The sequence below is a fragment of the Bombus bifarius genome, unplaced genomic scaffold (genome assembly GCF_011952205.1).
Source record: "Bombus bifarius isolate JDL3187 unplaced genomic scaffold, Bbif_JDL3187 scf7180000009577_frag, whole genome shotgun sequence".
Taxonomy (NCBI): Eukaryota; Metazoa; Arthropoda; class Insecta; order Hymenoptera; family Apidae; genus Bombus; species Bombus bifarius.
This window is the reverse complement of record NW_022885207.1, coordinates 1-20,222: the sequence shown is the minus strand read 5'-3', so window position 1 is coordinate 20,222 and position 20,222 is coordinate 1. Positions and strand designations below refer to the sequence as shown.

The window sequence follows — 20,222 nt, the reverse complement described above, 5'->3', positions numbered from 1 at the left end:
GATAGAGGCCTGTGACAGTATTCAGCTTGGCCAACTTTGAACAGGGCATATTGATAAGCCAGAGTAACTCACATACAAATTTTTTTTTTCTTTTTTTTACGTGGAGAAATCCTCATGGACACTCCGCTGTTCCAGTAATTGCGTAACAGCAGAGTAGTGTCGGACTCTTACCGACTAAAGCTCCACGATGACCACCCGACGCGTATGACAGGGATGCTCCAGGATTCTCTTATGAATTAACTTCATTTGCACCCACTTCACGCGTTCTCTAGTTCGAGCCGGCTATTGAGTAGGCGTTAGGGGGATGTCGTTGCCCCTAGTGCTGTCACTTCTTCTGGTCGTAGTCCGTTGGGGTGGAGGCGGGGCGGCTCTGGGTCGTCTGACTGCCATCCTTCTCCATCGTCTTATCCTGCAGGGTTGAGAGTTTTTCTTTCTCTCCCTTTCCGCTCGCTCCTTCGCGAGCATAACTCGCTCGCAGAAGAGGCGGACGGTCTCGTATTCCTGTGACCCTCTCAACATCGCTTCCACAATCGCTGAGGGGGTCAACGTTTCTCCTACGGCGTGCCACAGGGTGTAGCGGAGCAGCTCCCACGCCGGACAGAGCTCCAGGGTGTGCTGCGCTGTGTCCCTGCCCTCTCCGCAGTGGTGGCAGATGTCTGTCGTATCTCGCCGTTTTATCTTCAGGAACTCGCCGAACACGCCGTGTCCGGTGAGTACTTGTGTCATCCTGAATGTGAGTGGGAGGCCGTGGCGGCTCCTCCATGCCTCCCAGTTTGGTAGGCCCGCATCCGCGCCTCGGTGTTCGCTTCTCCCGTTGATCAGTTGGGATCGCCACAGGTTCCATGTGTCCTCTTCGACGGTTCCTGTGTCGTTTGAAGCCGCCTGCTCGGTGGGGTCTTCTCCCGGGAGCCATTCTCTCCGGCGGGTGTATCTCTTTTTGAGCGCCAGCGCCCGCAGCTCCCACGGGGGGGACGCGGCTAGGGTGGACGCCGACGCGTGCGACACCGTCCGGTATCCCCTAATGATTCTGATGGCGGTCATTCTGTGCAGTCTTCTCAGGAGCAGAATGCTGCGACGGCTTGCCATCAGGTCGTCCGCCCATACTGGGGCCCCCACATACATCACTCGTGACCGAACGACGCCCTCGTAAAGTCGGCGCACCGCGTCTCCGGCCCCGCCGATGTTCGGTAGTAGACCGCACAGGGCATTGGCAGCCGCTGACACCTTCGGGATCAGTGAGTCGAAGTGTGGCTCGAACGTCCACTGGCTGTCGAGGGTGAGTCCCAGATACTTCATCTGTGATCCCACCCGGACGGTTTTACCTGCCATGTTTATGCATAGGCCGGGCGGTGGTGTCCCTCGCCTCTTCCTGTCAAAGAACCAGGTGGCCTCCGACTTCGCAGGGGAGACTCTCAGGCCCAGTTCGTTCACGGCACGGGTCGCATAGGCCGTTGCGATTCCGCCAATGCGCAGCGTCTCGTGCCAGCCACGACCCTCGACCAGGATTAGGGTGTCGTCCGCATAGCATACTATGGCCGCGCCTGGGGGTAGCGGGCATCGTAGTACCTCGTCGTACGCAACGTTCCATAGTATGGGGCCCAGCACCGAGCCCTGCGGGACGCCACGCTCAACGGATCGCTTTTCCTCTCCTTCCTTACTGGTGTAACACACCCACCTGTCGTCGAGGTAGGCTCGTATCAATCGGACGAGGTAGCTGGGAACCTCGAAGTGCTCCAGGGCCGTCACAATCCTGTCCCATGGCATGGTGTTGAACGCATTGACGATGTCCAGGGAAACCGCCAGCGCCACGCCTTTCCTGGAGACCATGTCCTCCGCAATCGCTCGTACGCGTCTGACCGCGTCAATCCTCGAGCGCCCCTTCCGGAAGCCGTACTGGCTTTCGTGCAAACCTGGCACTTGGCCCGCTATGTGTCGTTCCAACCGGGCGGCGACTACCCTCTCGAGTAGTTTGCCGACCTCGTCAAGTAGGCATATCGGCCGGTACGCTGACGGCGAGGTCGTCGGTCGGCCCTCTTTATGGAGCAGGACCAGCCTCGCCGTCCGCCACGCCCGGAGGTAGACTCCCTCCCTCAGGCATCTTGTGAAGAGGTGCCGGAGTCTGGGAGCCGTGACCCCCATCACTTCCCCCCAGATCCGGCCAGGGATTCCGTCCGGGCCCGGTGCCACGTTGCGGGCGGACATTCGTCTGGTTGCCTCACATATCTCCTCCTCCGTGACTTCCCAGTCGTCCCTCCATTCCAGCGGTCGTGTCGTTTCCCGTGGCCGTTCCGCCGCTCTGTTTTCTTGTGGGGGAAAGAGCGTTCCGGTGATCCGCGTCAGCAGCGCAGGTTCCATTTCCGCCGTAGTCAGGGGGTCCTTCGCGCGTAGTTTCTGTGTCACCGTCCTGTATGGCCTCCCCCATGGGTCCGACTCGACTGTTTCGACCAGTTCGGACCAGGCACGGTCCTTCGCTTTTTTAATTTCCCTTTGTAGCGAGCGCCGTAGCGCGCGGTACGTCCGGTAGCGCAAGGAGACTTCTTCTTCGTCGCGTCGTCGCCAGCGGCGGGCCCTTAGGTACTGTCTTCGAGCCCGGACACATCTCGTCCTCAGTTCCGCGATGTCGGGGTTCCACCAGTAAACTGCTCTGCTTCGCACCGTGCCCGGTGTGGCTCGTGGCATGGATGCGTCGCAGATTGCTATCATGGCTTGGCGGAGGTTCTCGGCCTCCTCTTCCACGTCTGCTTCGGTCGTCGTTGTTGAGGCCTCCCAGCTCCAAGCTGTTGCTATAGCAGCCGCCTGGAGTAGATCTTCATTCCTCTCCTTTATTTTCCATCTAGGTGGTGGGCGAGCGTGTCTCCCCCTCGGCGGGCCGCGCCCGTCGTTTGTCGTCGGCATTCCAGGTCCAGGTGCGTCCACCTCCATGAATATGTAGAGGTGGTCCGACAGCGTCTCGACCCCTTCGGCCACTCTCCAGCCTGAGATCCGCCTGAATGCCTCGGGGGAGGCCCATGTTATGTCAACAATGGAGCTCCCTCTGCACGTCACGCAGGTACTGGTCGAGCCCCTGTTCACTAACAGAAGTCCAAGTCCCGCGGCCCAGTTTGATAGCATGCGGCCGCTCGCGTTGGTCCTGGCGTTCCCCCATTCCGTGGAGTGTGCGTTGAAGTCTCCCAGGACGAGCACTTGTCGGGGGAGTCGTCGCCTGACGCAGTCGCCAACTCCGTCTAGGAATTCTTCGAACGCTGCCCGTCCGCTGTTAGGTGACACGTACACCCCCACCACCATCATCCCTGCCCACTCGACCGCGGCATACCCGTTGCCGCGTTCCAGCAGGGCTCCGTGGGCGTACGCCCCGGGCGTTGATGTCCAGGTGACGGCAACCATTCCGTCCGTGTCTCCGACCCACTCCGGGGCATCCAGAACTCTGTATGGTTCCGCCACCACCGCTAGGGCGACCGTGCTCTCCCGGATGGTTTGGTGGAGCAGGTATTGTGCTCGCCTTGACCTTCCCAGGTTAGTCTGGAGGATGCGCATTCTCAATTCTTTGGTGTTCTTTCCTTGTTTGTGGCTTCCTCCGTGCCTACCTCCTTGTTCGCGCTCTTAGGGTCGCTTTGCGACGGGGAGCCTTTCGCGCTGCCTCTTGCAGCCTTTCTTCGAGGGGGCGCAGGCCGGTCCCCCCATCCTGTGCACCGACGGTGCTCAAAGCGCCTCGCAGAGCAGGCATTTCGGGCTCGCAGTAGTGCATGCTGTCGCCTGGTGCTCTGGTTCGCCGCATCTGAAGCACAGGTGCCCCTTGTCCTCCTTGGCGGTGCAGGTCTTCCCCGTGTGTCCTATCCCAAGGCACCTCTAGCACTGTAACGGTCTCCGTTCGATGGCTTCGACCTTCGCCGTCGACCAGCCTATGGCGACCTTTCCAGCCTGGGCCAGTTTCCTCACTGCACTGGCAGGGCCTCGTATCCATACGGTGCCAAGACCGTTCCGGGCGGGGCGGATTTCTCTCAGCCGTATGTCCTCCGGCTTGCAGGCGCTCTCCCTCGCCAGGGTGTTCTGGATTTCCGCCTTGGTGGCCGCTATGTCTATCAGGGACACCCTTGCCTCCGCGGCTCGGAAGGGGGTCGCCACGCGGACCTCGTTCGGGTCCAGAGCCCGCGTCAGCTGTGCTGCGAGCGCTGCGGCCTTCTCCCTTCCCTGGTCCTCAGGGACCTCTAAGATGACACCTCCGGTGATGGTCTTCCGCATCCTCATCGTGTTGATGCCGAGATCGGTCAGGGAGACACTGTCCTTGGCCGCAGCCACCACTTCCGCGTAGGATTGGCTCGATTTGTCCGTCAGGGTGATTGTTACCGCTGACGTTCGCGGTGCGCGCGGGAGGGGCCCCCTGCCTCCCCCTCTTCGTGCGTTCTCCAATCCTCTCTCCGGAGTTTTCCTCTGGCCCTCCGCCCCTGTCTCGGGGATCAGCTTCGCCGGCTGCTTCTTCCCTGCCTCCTTCTTCATTCCTCTTCTTTTCCTTCCGACGGTCTGCCATTCGGTGACAGCCGTTCGGCCTCCCTTGAGCGCTGGGGCGCTTGGGGCTCCAGGCTCCATCCCTCTCGTGTTCGCGGCAGGGGCGACCTCCTTTCCTTCTCCTTTTTCTGTTCCCTGCAGTTGTTCCTCCAGTCGGTGCAGCAAGGACCTCATCTCCTCTACATGGTGCTCGACTGCAGCGAGACGCGCCCTGTAGCTGCTCTCATCCGCGGTGGGGCGCGAGGCCGGCTCTTTTCGGAGTGCCTCTACCGCCGCCTCCAGTGTTGCTATGCGTCCTTGCGCTATAGCGAGTACGTCGGTGACAGGGTCCGTTCTCCTCACTATCTCTGTCACGGCCGCGGTGATGGTTCTCGCCGCCTCCTTCAGGGTTTTCCCCTGCGTGCCCTTGTGGCTGCGGGGTGCCTGGGCAGCCTTGGCCACCTCGGCGGCCCGGCGAATCAGTTTGGCACCTATGTCCGCCGTTGTGGCTGTTCTCATTTCTTCAGCCGGGTCCGCGGGGAGTTCGGGGGATTCGTTGGCCTTCTTTCTCTTCGCTCGGGGTGCTTCTCTGGCGGGGGTTTCCTCCTCCTCTGTTGTTTCCTCATATTCCTTCCTTGTACAGCGTGAAGCGGGAGGGTCCCTCCTTTGGCGGCATCGCCTTCGTCACGCTCCAGGTGCTAACGTGCGGCGGCTCCGCAGCCAGTTCCGTTTCCCTCCGTCCCCTAGCGTTTTCCTCTACCTCCTTCTCTTTCGCCATGGTTGCGTCCGTTTCCCCGTTGGGCAGGAAATGTCGCTCGGTCAGCACTTGCCACTCTGCCAGTTGCTGTCACTTTCAAGTGGCCCGCGCAACGCGCTTCGGCGCACGCGCCAATATGGCTGCGTCTGGGTAGTTCCTCAGGTAGCCCGTGTAGCGGCGCTGTTGTCACGCGTCCTAATATGGCTACTCCACCGTCCTAACCTCACACTTGGTATGTTTTGCTTTAACTCCTCCTTGTCCAAGCCGGACTACCCGCATCCACACCCGTTTTGCGCTCACAGGCACTAGTCCTCCATTCTGGTTACCTCCCTTGCCCAGGCTCTCCAGTTTGCCGGAGATTTCGATTACGCTCGCAGCTCCGTCCTCTCTACGTCTGCCTCCCATGTATCCCCAGCCTGTGTTGTAATGGATCAGATGATACTGGAGTCATAGACTCGATTTCAATGATAAGTGTATTTAAATTTTCGAATGTAAAGAGCTCGTTACCTGCGACACGCCTGAAATGTCGTTTGAAGGTCTTCACTGCAGCTTCCCATAGCCCTCCGAAGTGAGGTGAGTTGGGAGGAATGAAGAGCCATTCGATCCGTCGGTCGGCTAAAAAGGACTGAACCTTTACCTTATGATCGTCGGATTGCAGGAGATTTCGGAGCTCTCGTAATTCATTGTTGGCGCCAACGAAGTTGGTACCGTTGTCGGAGTAAATTGTCACACAGAATCCTCGGCGAGCGATGAATCTTCGCAGAGCAGCAATGAAGGCCTCGCTAGTGAGGTCGCTGACCAGCTCGATGTGGACTGCTTTGACTGCAAGACATATAAAGATTGCTACATATACCTTAGTTTTGCGTCGGTTGCGATCCTTTCGTTCTTTGATGTAAAACGGTCCGCAATAATCTATTCCGACGTTGGTAAACGGTCGAGATTCCGTTATCCGTGCAGCTGGGAGGTCGCCCATTACGTAATCCACTGGAGGTGGAGTAGCTCGGCAGCAACGGACGCACTTCTTCAGCGTGCTCCAAACTTGACTACGGCCGTCGATAGGCCAATAAGATCTTCTTAAGGCGTATAAGGTAGCTTGAGTTCCGGAGTGGACATTGATGAGGTGTTCATGCTCGATTATGAGCGCTGTGACTTAGGATTTGGGTAGAATGAGTGGGTGTTTCTGACTGAACGGCATTGATGAGTGACTGAGTCGGCCTCCGACTCGCAACATCCCGTCTTTGTCGAGAAATGGATTGAGTCGTTGCAGCTTCCCCTTCACTGCAGAATTTCGATCTGTTCGGAGAGTGCGGATTTCATCTGAAAAATAACAGAGTTGTAACAGTTTGATCAATTTGTTATGCGCATTGGTTAAATCATGTGTGGTTGGAGGTCTCCCTCGATCCTGTTTTTGTCTCCATCGGAGGCAACGAGTGGTAGTTCTAATCAGCTTGGGCCAAGAAGAAAATCTCTCCAGTAGACTGTGGTCAGCGGGAGTCACGGCCAGACATGTTGCTTTCTTCTGCTCTGATATTTCAGTTAATGGTACTGGGTTCCACGTCGGCCAGTATCTTTCTGGTTGTTGGAGCCATTCCGGACCATGTTGCCAAATGGTTGGTCGCAGGAAATCTTCGGGTGATTGGCCTCGAGATATGAGATCTGCAGGGTTATCGGCAGTGGGAATGTGACGCCAATCTGAGGTGTGAGTCTTCTGCTGAATTTCTGTCACACGATTAGCGACAAAGGTTTTCAGCGTATGGGGTGATGTATTGATCCAATGAAGTACGATTGTAGAATCCGTCCAGTAAACAGTCCGAGAAATGTTGCTAGGTAAAGCTTGAAGGACTGTGGTGGCCAATGATGCGAGAAGAAGTGCTCCACTCAGTTCCAGCCTTGGAATGGTTTGTGATTTCAGTGGAGCCACCTTTGATTTTGCAGTGAGGAGTCGTGTCCAGACATGACCATCCGGAGTGATGATGCGAAGGTAAACGCATGCCCCATAAGCCCTTTCGCTAGCGTCACAGAACCCGTGTAATTCATTTCCGCTGCAGCCTTGATTATCGTTTTACGTGGAAACTTCACGTTATTCAATAATGGCAGCTGTGCATAATATTTGCTCCATTCCGTGTGCACGTCAGCTGGTAGAGATTCGTCCCAATCAATTTTTAAAGTCCAGAGTCGTTGGAGCAGCATCTTAGCTCGGACGATCACTGGTGCCAATAATCCGAGGGAGTCGTAGATCTTGGCGATTTCGGAGCTGATTGTTCTCTTCGTGATTCGAGAGGCGGTGGAATTAATTTTTACGGAATATAGGATCGAATCGTCAAAGGAATTCCAAACCACACCCAGAGTTTTGAAGGTTTGCGATTCGCCTAGTAGCAGCTTGTCGTTTATGTCCTGCTCGGAAAGTCCTCGTAGCAGTTCCCGGTCGTTCGATGCCCATTTTCGAATGTTTAAGCCGGCTAGTTTAAGCAGTTCCGTGAGCTCCGTTCTCAATGATCGTGCCTCGACCTTTCTATCAACTCCAGTGAGAACATCGTCGACGTAGAAGTCTCGCTGTAAGACCGTCGCCGCTCGTGGGTACCGATGTCCCCCGTCGTCCGCCAGTTGTTTGAGGCACCGAATGGCTAGATCAGGGGCCGCTGACAGCCCGAATGTCACTGTATTAAGTTGATAGGTGTCAACTTCTCCATCAGAATTGCGCCACAAAATTTGTTGAAATTTTCGATCCTCTGGACGCACAAGAAATTGTCGATACATCTTTTCGACATCGCCTGTAATGACGTATTGATGAGAACGAAATCTTAGAAGGATGAAGAATAAGTCATCTTGTAGTTTCGGTCCCGTATGAAGTACGTCGTTTAATGAAACTCCGGTGGTGGTTGGTGCAGATCCGTCAAACACAACTCGGAGTTTTGTAGTTTGGCTGGACTCTTTGATCACGCCGTGATGTGGCAGAAAATATCCGTCGTCCGTGCAGTTGTCCGTGGTAATCTTCGTCATGTGTCCTAATTCCACATATTCTTGTATCACGGCGCGATAGTCGGCTTCGAATCGTTTGTCTCGTTGGAATCGACGACAGAGGGAAATGAGTCGCTTCATCGCCATTGTCTTAGAGAATCCAAGCGAAGGAGTTGTTTCGTTGAATGGGAGAGCGACCATGTATCGCCCTTCGTTGGTGCGTTGAACGTGATTTCGAAAGTGTTCTTCGCACTGTCGTTCCGCTTCCGAAATGTGTGCAGTGGGCGTTCATTCGTCGATTTCCCAAAAACGGGCGAGGTCCGCCTGTAAAGCCGCCGTGGAGGCGTGAAATGCGAGTGCTGATGATTGCGAGGTTGGGCTCTCCCCGATGACCCATCCGAATCGCGTTTTTTGCAGACGCAAGTCGGGCCCGTTTGCTTGACTGATGTCAAGTTGGCCGACACAGAGTGATGCTAGCGTTGGTCCGGCGCTCAACAATATTTCGATCGGCGCAAGCCTATGGAATCTTGGATCGGCTAGTTGGAGATTCCTCGGTATATGTATTATTGAGCGATCTACGGGTTGATCTGGGACCCAAGGCGATATTGTCGGTATGATTAGGAACGTCAAGGTGCGTTCGTATGTGCCGTCGATGGAGGTGATCGTGGCCGTGATGTAACGTTTCGAGGTTGTCGATAACGTGTTGAGTGTTCCGATTGGGACCTAACATTTCCGTTGGTTAAGTATTAGCGAATCAGCGAGTTTTTCGGTGATAAAGTTCATGCTAGAGCCGGTGTCTAGCAGAGCTCTACAACGGAATGGTTGAACTTTATTGTTCAATAGGTTGACCTGCGCTGTGACTAACAAATCGTGCTGCAGTGGTTCACAAGGAAGCGAGATCAATGAGTCCGTTTTCTGTGGTTCGGTCCCTCACAAGGTCGTTTGATGACGTCATTGTTTTCCTTGTCGTCTAGGACTGGACGATATATTTGATCCCGATGCCGTCGTTCGCGATAACCGAGATTCAGGTTTCGGAGATGTTCGCGGAGACGATCGGGGAGACGATCGGGGAGACGATCGGGGAGACGTGGATGCGCGTCTCGAACGATGTGACTATCGCGGGGTCGGTGATCGACCGTTGGATGATCGATCGCTCGATGACCGGCTTACACGTGGTCGTGATTTGCTATGACCATGGTCTTGATGTAGGTATGTATGGTGTCGCTGCTTGCAGGTGCGACATGAACCGGCGGAGCAATGAGTAATAGCGTGTCCCTTACCTAAACAATTGGTACATAGAGACGCCCTCTTGGCGATTTCAAGGCGTTTTTTAGGCGACTTCGCTTTGAAGACATCACAATTCCATAATTCGTGTTGTCCTTGACAATTCGGACACACCAACGTATTATGTGTACTTGTGAATGCGTAACTTCGCGGTGCGTACGGTCGCTGACGTTTGTGTTGATCGGACTCCCTTTTTATCACGGTTGATGCAGAGCTTGTCCTGTCGCCGTTCGTCCGTGTTTTCAGAAAGTCTACCAGATGCCTATATGACGGCATTTTCTTGTCCGGCAATGTGCGCTGCCATTTGCGAATGATGGCTGAGGGTAGCTTCGACGTGAATAATTTTATAAGAGCGACATTTGAGGTAACTGGTTCACCGAGTTTTTCTAACGCTTGGAGGTTTACCTTGACCGTCTCAAGAAAATCATCTATCGCTTCGGGTGTCTCTTTGGTTATTTTCGGATAATCAAAAATCAAGTCCCAGTAGCGCATGCAGACTTGACGGTGGCAGTCGAATTTTTCCTTCTGAACGTCAATAGCGATCGAATAATTTAACTCGGTGACATCTAACGATTGTATGCTTCGCGCGGCCTTTCCGGTCAAAGAGGATCGTAGGTAGTGGAATTTCTGCACGGGTGTAAGTCGCTCGCTTCGATCGATAGTGGATAAGAAGGAGTCGCATGTCTAATATTTCGATTAGTTGCTCTACTTGCGGTAGTTCGCCATTCTGGATCATCTAGACTCAACAAAGATGCGTTCAATTTATCCATGCCTTAAAAAGCTCTGTAGCGTCAAAAGAGTTAGAATTTGCTGCAAACCATGTTGTTGTTTTGCTTCGGAATATCAAGAGGTATTGTAAGGAATTATAAACTCCGGGCAAAACAATGGCGCCGCTACATGTAACCGTAAAACAAGACGAATTTGTATCTTTTGACTTCCTTCTGACGATTATGACTTAACGAAGGTGATCGCAAACGATTCAGTATAAACTGTGACTAAACGTCTGTATAGATATCGTTTTGCGACAAGATCTGTTTTAAATACACTAACGAGTACACATATTGGTAGTCTCATTATTCGATCCCGTACAGCTCTTATTAAGGAAGATAGACGCCTGTGACAGTATTCAGCATGGCCAACATTGAACAGGGCATATTGATAAGCCAGAGTAACTCACATACAAATTTTTTTTTTTTTTTTTTTACGTGGAGAAATCCTCATGGACACTCCGCTGTTGCAGTGCTTGCGTAACAGCAGAGTAGTGTCGGACTCTTACCGACTAAAACTCCACGATGACCACCCGACGCGTATGACAGGGATGCTCCAGGATTCTCTTATGAATTAACTTCAGTTGCACCCCCTTCACGCGTTCTCTAGTTCTAGCCAGTCCTAATATTTCCTGAATATTGAATTGGCGTTAGGGGGGGGCCATTACCCCTAGCGAAGTCTCTCCTTATTGATATTCAGTGGAGGCTTGTCTTGTGTGCTTCGACAACTCGCATACAACCTGGTGGTACAAGCTATGAAAACACTTTTCGGGACATGAGAAGACACATTAGCACAGATAACGTACAAAAGGTATTAGAGCCCACCAAATAAGATTTGCTACAATTTGCTGTAGTTCGTCACAATAAGCCTATGAGTATCGCGTGTCAGATGATTTTCGAATTAGTTGATGCTTGGATGTTCAAGATACGGAAGCGCGGAGTGATGAGACGTTTATGTACAACTTGATCATGGTGCAACCCATTCATCAGCCAGATAACTTCATGCACGATTTTCTAGAAAGAAAGACATTTCCCCCCATCTTCATGCCGTATCAGTCCTCTCTCGTCGCTCCTTATCTCATGCAGAGACAGGCCAAATAATGTTGCCGGTGAAGGCCAACAGCCTGGGTACATGTACGGGTCTCTTGCCTGCAACATAATTTCGTTATGTGTAGTATGCGCGGCAGAAAAGCATTTTTGAAATTAATATGAACTAGAAGATTGCAGAAAAACTGTACACGTTTTCCAAATTTTATTAATTTCATTTCATTTCTTAAAGTCTACAAAACTGTTAATCAACATTGAGCAAATATACAAAATCTTGACGTACAGAATAATGGAGCGAATATTAGAAACGATACTACTAAATCTACAAGCTAAAATGTACTATACAAATTTTCTTCAAGCCATAAGACATACAAAGTATATATTTCTGAAAATGAAAAATATCGGATCAAACACTCTTCGAACATACTTCGAACGCTCATTATTACGTATATTATCAAATTAATACATACAATATAATATATAAACCAAACCAATGAAAGGCGCAGAGACTGGAGAACATGGGGTCCTCGAGCGTGCAGTACGCTTCAGCATCGCTGCAAACACCAACTCCCTCCGCTTGTCCCAATGCCATCTCGTACGGTGAGACTGCAAACAAAAAATATCCATATATACATCAAGATAGTAATGCGATTTCTATTCTTGCAGCACCGACGTAATACACGGTGCTCCGTAATCGCTCGAGATTCCATTTAGTTGTTGAAATCTCTACGCATTTGGTAGATAAAACGATGCGAGGAATCCTCTTGTCACAGTTAGGTCTTCCAAACCTGATCGCTTGCATTTTTCCCGCTACTTCAGCGTCGTAACGTTACTTTTATTTCTGCCAACTTAGACACGACATCGTCTAAACTGCCCACTTCAGGACACGATGGCTCCTCCCGGGGATTCTGTTGAGACGATCCCGGATTTTCCGTGTCCTCACCATTGTAGAGTTCATAATTTGTATAATTTACCTTCTTCTTCAAGCATTGTTTTTTAAATTTCTGCCATTTTGAAGCTGCTGATAATCGCCGGATGCGTAAATCATTTTTAGCTTTGGAAAGAGCGCACGTCAGCATTGCTTCAATCCGTAAATCGCGTCTGCGCATTCGGCGACACTTTGATCTTTTGCGGCGAACTTCGTCAATCCATGTTAGTAACCGTTCTGTTTCTGGCTTGTTGGCGTTTGTTTTTGAAAGTCCCTTCTTTGTCCTCGCCATGCTTTCTCAACTATTTCACCCAATTATTGAGTAAGTAAAATGTATACCAACCTGTATCCGGCTCGTGTTTGTTGTAGAACAAAACAGAAGAGATTCACACAACTGCACACAAAGGATTTGAAACCAGCGAGCAAAACACCCTCCTCACAGCACAGTCGTAAGATGACTAAGGGAAGTCTACGCTGCGCGTCTGAAGTCCGCTTTCTATACCCCCTCCCCTGTCTTTATGACGTAGTCTTACGCGCGAAAATGGAAACTAGTTCCGTGTAAAATCTTACGTTGGCCTTACATTCTAAGAATTTTTAAAAAATACTTCACTCCAATTAATTTTTAAATATATGTGCGACAATTTTAGTGCTAAATTTTATATATTTTGTACATTATATTAAAATTCTTGATTTACAGGAAATAATCAATAGCGTATGAAGGTGTACTGCACGTATTATTTGGCACGTACATCAATGTTGATGCAAAAATAATTATTCCAATGATTTTAAGTTACACACATAATAGTTAAAGTAGGCTGTAGACTATGAAATTCGTATGAAATAAGCAGAGAATAGTAACTAAATAAATGTATATGTATATGGAACATAAATCTTGTAAAAATAATATATTAAATTACATTCAAATCAAATATATGAACAAGATCTATTGAATTTTAATTATTTTCTTGAAGCACTAGTATCAAATAAAATTGCGTCATTGCGAATACAAAAACAATAACGTTGATATAAAAATGTCATCCCGAAACACAGTTTGACGTGATACAAGTGTATTATTTTAATTTAAGCAGAAAATATCTAATCATATTTAACGATTTTGAAAAACATACCTCTACTAAACTATCATTATCTTTTCCTATACCATCGGCAAGGCCCTGAACAGCAAGCAGTTCAGCAGTTGTTAAAAAACTAGCCAATTGTTCCCGAACCACATTTACTTCACCCTGATACATAAAATCAACCAATGCAGCCAAATCATCGAAATTTACATTACATTACGCGATAAAAATATGACCTTTTTCATCTTAATGTCTCCCAAAAACGGATTTAGCAGAAAGTATACGACATGTATAACGATCCAATTAGAAACTACCAGAGCATGTGTATTTTAAGCGGATCTTTAAACGTCGATTAAACGCGTTCTCTATCCAATCCTGGCTGAAACATAATTACTCACACTCCCAGTATCCCACCTCTAAGTCATTCCAATCAACGTACCATGTAAACACGAATCCAATGCGTTCCAGGAATAGAATCAACTGTCTGTAGTTGTTTAGCTGTACACGATGAATATAATTTTTTCGGGTACTCCTCCAGTACAAAACAGACACCCAAACGACAATATTTCAACACAAAATTATTTAAAACAATAGTTATAAAAGCATGATACTTAATACTGCGCTTGACATCAGGTATAAGCAAAAATAAATTTCTTCAAACAAATTTCAAGTTAAATCTTTAGCTTGTGTAATTATATCAAACTTGCTCAATTAACAATGAGCAATTTCCATCGTGTTTTGACAACTGACTCATCGGTGATGTTTTTCCTTGGAATTGAAAAAGGAATGTGCATAATTTTGTCCTCCGTCCACACTCAAAATACTATCTACATGCCATAATTAGGGATTCAATTTTATAATACGTTCCTCATGTAAATTTCGACCAATTGCGGGGAGACGTAATCGCGCGGAGAGACGTCAACGGGGGTCGTAAATCTATTACGATTTATTACGGTAGCTACGATTATAACAATCGACACCACGAATTGATCGATCCCCTGATTTCCGTTGAGATAATTGGGGTGATTGAGTTTGTATAACACTGTGGTTGACAGAATTATAAATTATATATTTCCAACACTTAGATTACACTGACGTAGAGAAATAAATAGTTAACAACTTGTCGCACGAAGATGCGATAGATATGTACGCTAGAGCAGGGCTCTTATAATGGAAATTAATGTATTAATGGACTTAGCACTATAATATATTTAGGAGAGAAGATGTATGTTCGACAACACCGAGAACCGACAAAAGATTTGCGTGAAGTATGCGACTCTCGCGCTATGTGTAGACTGCCGCGTTAGGCGTTAGTTTTTAGACTGTCTGTCGCTCTTTTTCTAATACGGAAGAAAAGTTCGGTGTGGGTGTGCCCCTGTGCCTAAAGAACGCGGATTCGTTGTTCCCACTTTCTTTAGGAAAAGTGAGGGTTACGAACCGCGGTGTCGATTGGTCATGACCTGCACTACTGCTCGAAGGGATGAGTAGGGAGTCTTCTACCATTGTTACGCCATGCGGCTTACCATAGATCATATTCTTAACTGTCGATCGCGGCACTATAATGTCGCAGACGGATCGTCGCGGCTGCCCGGCAAACAAACATTGTAGTGGCAAGCGCATGGTTCATTAAGCAGCGCGACCTACAGAAACGTCGATTCGTGGCCGTTATTTTACCTCGCGTAAAAGAATGTGGCGTGGTCCGAACGTAGTGGGGGTCGCCTTCCATAAAAAACGGGAAAAATCGAAAGGCGAGCAGAACTCTTCGAGAAGCCGAACCGTCAACACATCTCTTATATCGCGCATTACTTAACAAGCAAAACGCAGTTACATTTCTTTTTGTTGTTCTCTTTATGTCTTCCTAGTTGATAATTTGTTAAAATAAACGTTAATTTATTTGTGTTAATTCTGTGGAATTCATTGAACTACCCTTATTATCCTAATCGAAATAAGGGAATCGATCAGTTCGTGGCGTCGATTATTTAATCGTAACGGGAACTTACAACTCTCGTTGACGTGATATCTCGCGATCGCGTCTCTCCGCGAACGATCGAAACTACCATCGTGGTGGATAGATGACTGTGAGCGTGAGAAAAACCTAGCTTGTTTTATTACAGGGCTATTCGGATTTTCCTAATGGGTGCATACCCGCTTTCTCCGTGTTTTAAGTGCGACTAATAAACCCAAGGACCTCTCTAAAAACCGACTGTGTCTCGAGAATATTTTTAAGCTTTAGAAATTCTTCAAGACAAACGGGTTGAAGGCACAGGGCGAAACAATACAGGGAAATGAAAGTTATGGTGGGTCCTTAAGTTTATTGAGGATCGAAGTGACGTTACGCAGGTCGGTTGTTGTCCGGTCGCCCGGGCTGGCGTGCAGATGTTTTAGGCGGCGTAACATCCTCCCCCCGTTGAGAGGGCACCGATCAAATTCTGGCTGTGGAGTCAGGTGTGTCGTTGGTGACCTCCTTCGCTCCGTGTGGACGTTCGGCCTCGTCTGGATCTGGGTGGATGGGTAAGGGGACCAGTCTTTTGACACCGCAGTCGAGGATGCTTGTTGCCGCCTGCGCGGTAGCGGTCCGGATGATTCCGTCGGCTCCTGGATGGACCTTGTTTACGCGGCCCAAAGGCCACTGCATAGAGGGTACGTTATCCTCCCTGAGGATTACTACGGTGCCTTCACGAATGTTATGTTTGCCCTTGTCCCATTTGTTGCGGCGGGTTAGCTCATTTAGGTATTCTCGATACCATCTGCTCCAGCAGTGCTGCTTAATCTGGTGAATGCGCTGCCAACTGGATAGCCGGCCTGATGGAACTGCCCTGAAATCACGCTCCCGTAAACTGGTTAGTGTGTCACCGATCAGAAAATGTCCGGGAGTGAGGACAGGAGGATCTTGCGGATCGGATGAGATGGGAGTCAGTGGGCGTGAATTGAGAATGGCTTCAATTTCGATCACAAGGGTGTTGAGGTGCTCAAAGCTCAGAAGCTCCGTGCCGACCACGCGGATGAGATGGCGTTTGAACGCTTTAACCGCGACTTCCCATAAGCCGCCAAAATGTGGTGAGTTCGGAGGATTAAAACGCCATTGTATTTGTCGGTCGGCGAGAAAATTCTGTACCCTATCCTGGTGGTCGTCGGACTGCAATAAGGTCCGGAGTTCTTGCAGCTGCCGGTTAGCCCCGACGAAATTGGTGCCGTTGTCGGTGAGGATCGTTGCGCAGTATCCTCGCCGCGAGATGAAACGGCGTAGCGCGGCCAAGAAGGCGTCGGTGGTTAGGTCGCTGACTAACTCTACGTGGACCGCCTTTGTCGCCAGACAAACGAATATGGCGGCGTACGTCTTGATTTTACGTCGGTTGCGGTCCCTCCTCTCCTTGATGTAGAATGGGCCGCAGTAGTCGATTCCGACGTTCGTGAACGGCCGCGATTCGGTAATACGCGCCTCTGGCAAATCACCCATCAAGTATTCCACTGGTGGAGGGTTGGCTCTGCAGCATCGGACGCACCTTCTGAGAGTGCGCCATACCTGGCTACGACCGTCGATCGGCCAATAGCGCAGTCTCACCGCGTATAGTGTAGCTTGTGTCCCTGTGTGATGATTGTTCCGGTGCTCTTGCTCTATAATTAGCTCTGTCACCGGGGATTTCGGTAGGATGATCGGGTGTTTTTGGCTGAAGGGTATGGCGGAGTTGGTTAGTCGTCCTCTTACCCGGAGTAGCCCATCTTCGTCGAGGAAGGGGTTTAATGGCTGTAGTTTCCCTCCAACATCCTCGCTTCGATTTTTCTGGAGGATCCGAATTTCAGGCGCGAAACGACTGGATTGTAATATTTTTATTAGTCTGTTGTGCGCTGCAGTCAGTTCGTCTGTGGTGAGATGGGCAGATAGGTGTTGCTTATGTCTCCATCGAAGACACCGGGCGACGATTCTTATTAGTCTTGGCCAAGACGAGTAACGATGGAGGAGTGTGTTGTCGCTAATATTCGTCCTCAGACAGATCGTCTTCTTTTGCTCCGGGAGGTCGACTACCGGTGTCGGGCTCCAGACCGGCCAATAGTTTTCGCTTTGCAGGAGCCACCTTGGATCGTTTTTCCAAATGGACGGACATAGGAATTCCTTGGGCGTCTGGCCTCGGGAGATGAGATCCGCTGGATTATCGTCGGTAGGCACATGACGCCAGTCGGAGGTATTGGTCTTGGTCTGTATCTCAGCGACTCGATTCGCCACAAATGTTTTCAAGGTGTGCGACGAAGACCTGATCCAATGGAGCACGATGGTGGAGTCAGTCCAGTATACTATCCGCGATATCTTGGTCGCCAGGGCCTGTCGTATTGACGAAATCAAGAACGTCAAAATAAGTTAATTCGAGCTTAATTCGAGACGTGGTATGGAAAGCGATTTGAGCGGCGCTACCTTCGACCGCGCCGTGAGGAGTCGAGTCCAAATATTGTTCTTTCGGTCCGTCGTCCGCACGTAGACGCACGCCCCATATGCCCTTTCGCTAACGTCACAGAATCCGCGTAGCTCAATTTTCGTTGCGGATTCAATGATGGTCTTCCGAGGGAACCTTACCACATTTAACAACGGCAATTGGGTGTGGTATTTGATCCATTCTGTGTGTACGTCTGTCGGAAGGGATTCGTCCCGATCTACCTTCAATGTCCAGACTTGTTGCAAAATCATTTTTGCTCGAACGATTACCGGCGCGAGCAATCCAAGTGGATCATAGATTTGTGCGATGACTGAACTGATTGATCGCTTTGTGACTCGGGAAGTGTCACTGATCGTCTTGACCGAATAGAGTATGATATCGTCGGCTGAATCCCAAAAGACGCCGAGTGTTTTTAAAGTGGATGACTCACCGAGATGTAATTTCTGGTTGGTGTCTTCTTCAGGTAGCCCTCGTAGCAGATCCCGATCGTTTGATGCCCATTTGCGGATATTTAGACCGGCTAGCTTAAGTAATTTCGTGAGATCATTCCTGACTGATAAGGCTTCGTCCTTCGTATCGGCTCCGGTCAACGCATCGTCGACATAGAAGTCTCGCCGCAGGATCTGCGCTGCTCTCGGAAATCAAGGTCCCTCGTCTTCTGCCAACTGTTTGAGACATCGGATGGCCAGATACGGGGCTGCGGATAGACCGAACGTTACGGTGTTGAGTCGGTATGTTTCGATCTCTCCGTTGTCGGCACGCCACAGAATCTTTTGATAAGGACGATCTTCTGGACGTAGGATGAATTGACGGTACATTTTCTCGATGTCGCCGGTAAGGACATATTGAAATGACCGGAATCTCAATAGGATGTTTCTCAGGTCTTCTTGTAATTTCGGGTCCGTATGAAGGGCGTCGTTTAGAGACACTCCCGTGGTACTTGATGCTGAGCCGTCGAACACAACCCGGAGCTTGGTGGTGTCGCTCGATTCCTTGATCACGCCGTGATGTGGTAAATAATATCCGTAGCCGGTGGCGTGATCCGTGTTGATCTTCGTCATTGACCCAAGTCTAAATATTCTTGGATCACAGCACTATACGCGGTTTCATATTGTTTGTCGCGTTGGAATCGACGATGAAGAGAGGCGAGCCTGCTCATTGCAGCGGCCTTCGATGACCCTAGTGAGGAAAGCTTTTCGTTGAATGATAATGCAAAGATGTATCTGCCTTCCTTGGTTCGTCGGACATGGTTTCGGAAATGTTCTTCACATAGTCGTTCAGATTCCGAAAGATGAGTAGTGGCCGGTCCCTCGTCGATCTCCCAAAACCGTGCGAGGTCCTCTTGCAGAGCCGTTGTGGTTGCGTGGAACGTATTTATCGCGGTTTGGGACGTTGGACTCCCCCCGATTATCCAGCCGAACCGTGTTTTTTGTAGACGCAGTTCAGGTTCGCCTGGTTGCGCCAGATTGACCTGCCCGATGCACAGCGACGCAAATGTTGATCCGGTACTAAGTAAGACATCGATCGGGGCTGGGCAATGGAATTGTGGATCGGCTAATTGAATATTTCTGGGTAATCCCAGACTCGAGGGGTCGATGGGCTCGCTTGGTATGAAAGTCGACATGGCTGGGATAACAAGAAATCTCAATGTTTTCTTATACTTGCCGTCCGTCGACGTGATTGTGGCCGTGGTGTATCGTTTTGCCGTGGTGCTCAAATTGTCGAGGGCTCCGATCTGGATCGCACATCTCCTTTGTTTTATACCGAGGGAATTCGCGAGCTTGTCGGTCATGAAGTTCATGCTCGTCCCAGTGTCGAGTAAGGCTCGGGCTCGGATTGGTTGTGCCTGTTTGTTCAAAACCTTGATCTGTGCTGTGGCCAACAGATCATGATGCAGAGGGGTGTGGGGAGATGTGTTTGTTAGTCCGATCCCCCTTGCTGTCGTAGTCTCGGACAGTCAGTTTTGCCCCGGTTGGGACTTGGACGAGGAGGTTGGGGTGGTGTTCTTGATCCGGGCTGAGCGTGACTCATACGAGGCATGCTCTTTCGTACCTCTTGGAGCCGAAGATGTATGTTTCCGTGAAGTGTCGGATGTTCGTCTCGACTTGCGGGACGACCGCGACTTCGATGATCCAGATGGTGATTGTTCGGTGGAGGCTCGCTTGTGTGATGAACGACTACCCGACGACCGACCGCTCGGTGCGCGACTGCCCGACGACCGACCGCGCGATGAGCGACTGTCCGACGACCGACTGCTCGGCGACCAACCGCTTGCCGATCGACCGCTCGACGATCGACCGCTCGAAGATCGACCGCTCGACGACCGTGAGTCTACCTGGGGTTGTTCGCGGTGTAGATAAGTATGGTGTCGGTGACCGCAGATACGACACGAACCCGATGTACACTGTGTCGGCGAATGTCCTCTGCCTAGGCAATTTATACCCAACGATGCCTTCTTCACGATCTGAAAACGTTTGGTCGATGATTTGGCCTTGA

The 20,222-nt window shown here is 50.3% G+C and overlaps 2 protein-coding genes across 2 annotated transcripts; both read right to left on the bottom strand.

The window, feature by feature from the left end:
* Nucleotides 1–5,443: 5,443 nt before the first annotated feature.
* Nucleotides 5,444–8,344, bottom strand: LOC117215412. The gene is made up of 4 exons (XM_033461797.1): nt 7,354–8,344; nt 6,425–7,288; nt 5,747–6,061; nt 5,444–5,655 (listed from the first exon to the last, which is right to left on the bottom strand). The coding sequence occupies exons 1-4, from the start codon at nt 8,342–8,344 to the stop codon at nt 5,444–5,446; spliced, it is 2,382 nt and encodes a 793-aa protein (XP_033317688.1).
* A 10,439-nt stretch (nt 8,345–18,783) lies between these two features.
* On the bottom strand, nt 18,784–19,527 carry LOC117215413. The gene has a single exon (XM_033461798.1). The coding sequence runs from the start codon at nt 19,525–19,527 to the stop codon at nt 18,784–18,786; it is 744 nt and encodes a 247-aa protein (XP_033317689.1).
* Nucleotides 19,528–20,222: the final 695 nt, after the last annotated feature.